The 7978-nt window shown below is 42.1% G+C and overlaps 1 protein-coding gene across 2 annotated transcripts; it reads right to left on the minus strand.

Moving 5' to 3' along the window:
• Positions 1-1768: 1768 nt before the first annotated feature.
• Positions 1769-7890, minus strand: CHMP1B (charged multivesicular body protein 1B). Of its 2 annotated transcripts, none has more exons than XM_015860005.2 (8): positions 7799-7890; positions 5791-5888; positions 5259-5405; positions 4460-4528; positions 4252-4359; positions 3446-3489; positions 2946-3018; positions 1769-2461 (listed from the first exon to the last, which is right to left on the minus strand). In XM_015860005.2, the coding sequence occupies exons 1-8, from the start codon at positions 7812-7814 to the stop codon at positions 2417-2419; spliced, it is 600 nt and encodes a 199-aa protein (XP_015715491.1). In that variant the 5' UTR covers positions 7815-7890; the 3' UTR covers positions 1769-2416. The 2 variants fall into 2 exon arrangements, with proteins under 2 accessions (XP_015715491.1, XP_085400587.1); XM_085544461.1 differs by having other exon boundaries at positions 5791-6582; positions 6819-7890.
• Positions 7891-7978: the final 88 nt, after the last annotated feature.

The raw sequence follows: 7978 nt of genomic DNA on the forward strand, positions 1-7978 counted from the left end.
GACTTCTACAGAAGTACACCATCACCTTACAAGAGACACCAGAAATGTAAAAGCAAGGAGCCACAGTGGATCAGAAAAGAGTAAATGTTTCCAGGAGAACCCCAAGGGAAGAACTATACCAAAATCAAATATTGCTTTAAGGGTAACTTCCAATGTTCAGCAGTTCCAAAACACTGGAGAAAGATATATACATTACAAATGCAACTCTTGCAACGTGGTTAAGGGCAGCTCACACACAAAGGCTCCTTCCCCAGGAGAAGGCAGATCTACACGCAGAAGCAACTGGTGCATGATGCTGGCAACACACACAGAGCAACGCTCAGAGTGAAAGCAGCAGGGAAAAGATTCCTTCTAGTCCCAACCTTCTTTTATTTATCAACAGTCTGCCCAGCTCTGTGCAACACAACACTGCAGAGGTAACATGGATTGACAAACACAAGCAAGACTGAGCAGCTTACAGTACAGCCCTACCAACAACCAGCTGCAAAGCAAGTTCAGATGTGCATTTATTACACAGCAGCAGCTTTCCAGTCCTGTTGTGAGATAGGAAGTAACTGAGTGTCAAAAAAGTACACTAAGTTTGCCAGGACAAAGGCACACACACCAGCAGCCTCCACAGCTGTGGGTAACTTGGTTGCATAGATACATCTTTACCATTTTGTTATGCTGTTCAGGAAAAAAGGGGCAGCATAACTCACATTTAAAAGCAATCACTTCAGTTCAGGCTGCCAGCCTGGGTGATACGACTTCACTTCTCAGGCTGCTTTGTTAATCTTGCGTTCCACATTTTATGCCCTGAATACCTCAGTGCATAACATCCTGCTACACCTCCAAAGCAATGCTGGAAAGTCTGCATGGTCCTCAGCACCGGTGAATTAAGAACTAATTCTAAGCCTTCACATCTTTCTCACCCCTACAAGAACAAAAACTGAGTCCAAAAAAGTCAGGAAGAGATTTTTAACATCACCACTTACCACAACACACCCTGCGTAGTTTCTGCTATGAATTTCTACCTCCATTTCTCTACTTCACAACCACAGGAGTCTGAAGCTCCTGAAGGCAGTCTGATTCTCTCACTGTGCGGAAGTGTAAGGACATGAACTAAAACAAACCACCATCTCCATAGATGACTTCAATATTACAAATCACATTACTCCACCTGCTGAGAGCAATATTACACCTCCCAAAACAAGGTAGCTGTTCTTAACCCAACAGAACCAATGCATTCATCCAGCAGCTGAGCGGGGGCACAGCAGGTATGCCCTCCTTGCTCACCCAGTTCTCATTTTGCTCTCTCCAATAAATACCAGATCAACTGCAATGAGCAGAGAAAACAAGCTGACCTACGAGTGTGCCCTGGTTGGAGAGGACAAGGTTGAGACCTTGGCTTATGAAGGATGACTGTGAGGATGTAAACCTGAGGAAAAGCACTTTGGTGTTTCTTATATGGCAGAAGTATGGGATAGGATCACTGCTTTTCCTTGCATATAAATAAAAAAGAAATGAGTAGATGAAAAGAAAGCATGACAAGGAATGGAGAAAAGCAGGTTTCAGTTATCTCATATGAGGTTTCTCAGCTTGAGCCTAAGGAGAACAGAGAGCAGGAGCACCCTGAGAGCAGGAGCTGCACACCACGTTGGTCGAAACAGAGATAAATGTGGCATTACTGGCTGCACCACAGGATATTGAGAAAAAAGCAGAACGGAGAAGCTACAGCATTCAACATTGAACAACATGCAAGCTAAAATATTCAACAGAACCAACCAAGTTGAAAAATATATTTTATTCCTCCTGGACTAAAGTGATCAAACCGTACAAGTTCCCAATTACATGAAAATAGCTTCAGGTAACTTTTTAACTGAACCAGAACATTCGCTGTAGCTTTAAAATATTAAAACCATCACAGACTGAAGTCCACTCTTTCATTTCAACAAGTGTACTTGCATGAAGTCCACACTGTTCACCTCTAAGGTTCCAGGAGCTTGGCTATATAAGAAAGTTGGCTATTACGATCATCAGAACTGAATATATCAGTTCTCCTACCACAAATAGTTCTCATAATTAAAAAAAAAAAAAAAAATCACTTCATAATTTAAAATATATATCAATACCACTCTGCTTTTCTTTCAGCTAGAATGTTCCGACATTACTGGTTGACTTTGAATATCAACTTGATTTAGTGAAAAAAACTTGCAAAAAATATATCAACTTCAAAATGTACAGAAAAAGACCTTAAGAGAGCTGATGCTTCTGGATTACTTAATGTATTAGAAAGCAGAACAAGCTCGGAGTGAAGAACCCTATGTTACAAGTATTTGAACACCTACGCCACACTGTGCACACCTTTCGAGTGCAGTGGAGGGGTAACCTCAGAGTATTCTGAAAGCACATACAGAGGGCTGCAGCTCTGTTTAACTTAAACTTGATCACGAAGGCGGGCCAGTCTCTGTGACAGCTCATCCTGCAAACATGTAAAGCAAAGAAACCATCAGTAAAATGAACATCAATTCTTGGGAAGTGCACAATCTGAAGTACAAGCCCTAACAAGAAATTCTAAGCTATCTAGAGCAAACGTAGAACACTTTACACTCATCTTTTAAGGCTTTTCACAAGTTAAGTGGGGAAAAAAAAAACAAAGCAAGGCCTCTGTGTCTGGTAAAGGAGATGGCCGGATTCATTACATTTGGAGCAGGTAGGAGAGTCATCAGTTTGAAACTCTACTAAATAATCATTCAAAAAGATTTGGGAACAACTAAACTTACTGCATACATTAACAGAAATCTATTTTTAATTACTGTGCCTACAAGACTGCTTTAATAACACATTATTTCTTTTGAATTGCTAAAATCTAATTAGAATTTAGCAAGTTTGCTCTGGCTGAGTGAAGCATTAGTTCTCCTGCCACAGTTCTTTGGAGACATTGACATCTATTGAAACTAACTTACCTGCTCTGCTGAGGCAACACTTGTACCAACAGAACCTGTCTGCCCTTGAGGTAGTTCCATGTTCAGATCAAGACTATAGATAACAGAAAAGTACAAAACCAGAACAAAAGTCAGGCACAAGTGGCTAAAAGAAGAAGTACAAGAAGTGACAGATTGAGCAATACTGGAATAGCTTGAGCTGCCTAGCATCCAATAAACACTGTAGCTCTGCTCATTAGACAGTCCAATGAAGAAGCTGGTTTCACCACCAAGAAGGCAAGCCATACATTACAACCAGCATCAGGACAGAACAAGATTTCACTTTAACAATATTATATCAGACACACCACAAATACAAGTGATGTAAAGACAGGAAGATCTACAACTAAGATATAAATAGTGATAGATGCACAGAGGTGAAAGGAAAAATATCGATTCTTGTCTGCTTCCAAGAGACACATTTGATTTGAAGCCTTGATACCTCACCTCTATGTCCACCTGGAAGGGTTGACGTTACCTACCCTGCTTCATCTGCCATTTCCTGTAGAAGCATATCCACTTGGTTCTAGAGAAAAGAAAACAAGACTGATTCAGTTGCACTGTTGTAGTTCATTCTTCTGTTCAGTCCTGCAAGAACAGATTTTAAAAAACACAACACTGCTTTAACGTGGCACACCTTTAACAAAACACTGTTGTGCTTAACCACCAGGGGGCTCTGCATGAACTCAAAAACCAGCAGAGTTCGGACTATTTAAAGCCCATTCATTGAACTTCAGCATCTGAAAAAAAGCCACTTCTGAAGAATTACACTCATCTGTAAGCAACCAAAGTGACCACACAGCCCTGAATGCAGTACGTGCTATCAACTGCTGACTACAAATCATTAAAACAGTGCTTTGCACAATGTGAAGCAAAGCCCAACTCCAACAGATGTGGTATAAGGTTTGTTTACAAAGCACCATCTCCAATAAACATCAGACAAAACTTCTGATGAAGTTCAGCATTTTCTGGGCTACCATGAGCTGACAGGTGCCAGGAATGTTTAACTGCCTTCAGCTAAGAAGTTTACCAAGAGCTCATCAAAACGCTATTTATTCAATAGCAGGGTTAAAGACTTCAAAATATAATATAAAATCAGTCCTGCTAAAAGTGAGAAAGAGCAAAACGCAATTATATGACCCTCCGCACTAGTGGCTGTAACTTGAATTGCTCCCTTCATCATCAAGAAGCAGAAGGTGAAAATGCTCCAGGCGCCTCAAAGCAGGCAGGAAGGAGCACATAACATTACCATGCAGTTACAACTAAGTTTTTCATTTAGTTTTCTTACCTGTGGTGTTGTTAGCGTTGTAGTGTTGCTCATTGTGTCCTCCATTTGCTGTGTCTGCACATCTAGTGTTTCAAACTGATGTTCAAATTTATCCATTAATGCAGATATCTATAAAAATACAAATCAAATCACTGATCTGCAGATGACAGAAGAGCAGCACAACTCCAGCCAGTAAAACTTTCTACATATACCTCCAGTTTCTATTTACCTTTTCCAAGTTCATGCTCTTCAGAGTAGCATCCATGGATTTAACTACCCCTGCCATTGACTTTGTTACCTGAAATGAGGACAAGAATCTCTTACAAGGAAGAAAAATGATGAGTTTCTTACCAAGTCCTCTCATTCCTATCCAGTTTCTACAGTATCAAATAGTGGGGCATACATTACTGTCATCTAGAACATCGCTTTTTTACAGGTCCTACCATTGGAAATGTTATTCATTCACCAAAAGCTGAGATCTATATGATATTAACTTTTGAGGATCTCAAAACCTGTCAAACAATAGCAGATGTGTTTAGGTATACAGATCACAGGGCAGAACAAACTGTGCCTGAACAGCAGCACAGCAATGTACCGTAAAAGATTACCCAAGCTAAAAAGACATCTGGAATCAGAAGTACTACAACATAACTGCATGTATTTGGGAAGGGATCTCCTTTGGAGCATGAATAACAGCAATTAATATGAGTTACAAGCTAAAATCATAGTAAAGAAATAATACTAAAGAGCAAATGTCAGCAGAATTCCTTTGCATTCTGTGTAGATGTTGTTCTGAGGGACGTGGCTCAGGGGAAGTACTGGTGATAAGTGGGCAATTGGACTGAATGATCTTAGAGGTCTTTTCCAACCTTGGAGATCCTATGACTCTATTCTATGACTCCAGTACCTGATTTATGAACAGATTCATCTGAAACCAACCTTTCAGCTCACTGGAGATGGAATTAAGTCACTCCCAAGAGAATCAAAGGGGGTTAATCCTTTCCAACGATGCATTAAAACAGACTTACCTTGCCCATTGTCACTGCAGTCTGAACTCTTGCTGCGACAGCATCTACCCTGGCACTCATACGCAGGAAATTAATGGCTTGGTTCTTCTGGCGGATGGCATTTTCTGCATGTATTCGTGCAACTTCCATATTCCCCTTCTGGATGGCCTGTTTAAGAAAAGGAAAAAAGAAGCATTTTAACTTTACTGATCTTTATAAACATTTTCCTTAAGGCCTATTTTATTTTTATGAAAGCACCAATTGGTCACAATGGTCATATTTTACTAAAGAATAAATTATAACTTAGAGAATAACAGTCCCTATCAAAACAGAATTAAGACTATTTTCTTAGCAGCCAAATGCCACAAGCTCTTCATGAAGCATGCACCCTTACACTTATTAATAAGTATGGGAAAACATATAGTATATAATTTAAGTCACAAGCATTTATCAGTGCTATCAGCATGCATGCCAGGAAACAGTAACACATTCCGATACAAAATGTAATCAGACCTAAAGAGATTGTTTCATGTGTTTCAGACCCAGCACTCACCTTCTTAATTTTTGCTTTCTCAGCCTTTTCTTCTTTGTCGCATCTTTTTGAGTTTCTGTTGAGTTCTTTTGCAGCAAACTTCAAATTAAACAGGTGCTCTGCAGCACAAGTTAGGGGTCCATGAACAGGATCAGAGCTTACCCAGTACTATCCTGCTCTCCTGTTTAAGGTGCTACCAATCCTAGCACTGCACTACTGACATTAAAAACCCACTTTAAAATCATACAGACACTTATCATACTGGTCCTATTAGGCCATAAGAAAGCAGTTCAGATCGCAACTGGTTCCACGTAACAGCAAATTCAATTCAAACTGATACATAAAACAGAACAGGTATCACCCCAAGAGAAATCAAAGTCTCACTGTGCTAGCTACTTTCACTCACACACCCTGAGCTCTCAGAGGAATGGAAGAGCACAGCAATAGAAGAGGAGCTCAGTGGCCTGTCTGGATCCTCCTCAGCACCTGTTCCCCCCCCAAAAATATTATGGAACAACAGACCAATTTCCTGGATAACAGCAGCTGGCTCTGCTGACCACACCCAGGATAAAACAGAAAGCAGAGCTGCCATTTCCAGCCAAAGCATGATCTCAGGTTTAAAGAGCTCGTGAAGCCTTTCCATCTTTGTGTCATGTGAACAATTCTGTCACATGACTTGGCAATGAATATTTAAGTCTGCCAGAGAAATGCTTTTGTCTTTTTATTTATTTCAAATTCTTGCTTAAGCTGAAAGCTCCAATAAGAGAACAGAACAAGCATTCACCATGAGTTATAGTCACATGCATTAAACTGCTAGCAAGGGAGAAGAAAATTTGTTAACCCATCCTATGATTAAAAGCAGGCTATAAGAAGTTCATAGCTGTGCCTACACATCTAAAATATTAACTATTAAGGGAACTAAAACAACAATAAAACTGAACTTGCTGCCTGTATTTGCATTCGTTTCTTTAAAATCTAGATCACCATCTCTTTGCACAGCAATAAGAGCACAGCACTGAGTCACAAACCAGACAGTGTACCAAACAAACCAGACAACATACCAAACAGGAAAATACCTTTAAGTCCATTCAAGTATATGATAGAGACCAGAATAACCAGGTAAAATATGAGATCACCTGCTTATGCTGACTGCACCAAGAAGGAGCATTTCAAATGGCTTATTTTTAAGCAACTCAGTTACTCATCAGGGCATTTACCCTTGGCACACTGATACCTCCATGGCTCTTCCTCCTATGACAGCACAGCCTTGCTCCTCCCTTGCAGCAGCACAACCCCACTGAAACCAAACTTCTACCACCAGTTGTGAGGTGACTCACAGTCACCTGCTCCAAGCTCCATCCATTCTCCCTACCACAACAAACAGCAGCACACTTCAGCTACACTGCGACCTTTGTCATCTTTCAAGGCTTTTCTGCTTCTCTGTATTACAACGACTACATACAGCCAGAAAGCTCAAGTTTGCCCATAAGGGTTCTCCTTGGTTGTACTTTCTTTCAGACACCAGGAAGCAGAGAACAGTTTGTGCAGTTGGCAGCGGTCAGGGTTCAGGAAACAAACACCTGAGGAGCAACGTGTGATCAGTTCAGCAGCCATTGCCTGTTGCTTTGTGGGTACCAGTGTTTAGGACAACCTGCAGTGCCCCACAGCACAGAGAAAACTGGTTTTCTGCTTGAGACACGTAGGCCCTAATGAAACGAGTCAGACATGAGCTCACCATCAAAACAAAAGCAGTATTTCCCATTCTTCTTTTACAACCACCACAATCTCAGCTCTCACATTAACCCCAAACCTCTTCCTCCCGACAAGTCCTCACACAGCGCCCTCCCACCCCGTCCATACCCGCCCATCACAACGCCCGCTCCTGCCCTCACACCTCCCCCGCTCCGAGGCCTTCCCCAAGCAGGGTCCAAACGGGCACCAAAGCCTTCCGAGGGAACCGGCAGCCGCGGCGAGCACAGCCCGCCCACGCCCCCCCACCCCCCAGCGCTGCCTGTCGATCCGAGGATACTCTCCATGTTCGCCATGGCGGCCCCGCGGCGCTCCGGCCCGGCGCAGGGCAGGAAGGCTGACTGCCACTCCCGTTCCCTCTGCCGGTTCTGTGCCGACTCCCACTTCCGGTAGTTCACTCTTCCGGTATTTCCACTTCCGGCATCTCCCTCTTCCGGTAGCCCCCACTTCCGCCTACTAT

Source organism: Coturnix japonica, chromosome 4 (assembly GCF_054131305.1).
Source record: "Coturnix japonica strain WE chromosome 4, WE-NBRP24, whole genome shotgun sequence".
In the NCBI taxonomy this organism is placed as follows: Eukaryota; Metazoa; Chordata; class Aves; order Galliformes; family Phasianidae; genus Coturnix; species Coturnix japonica.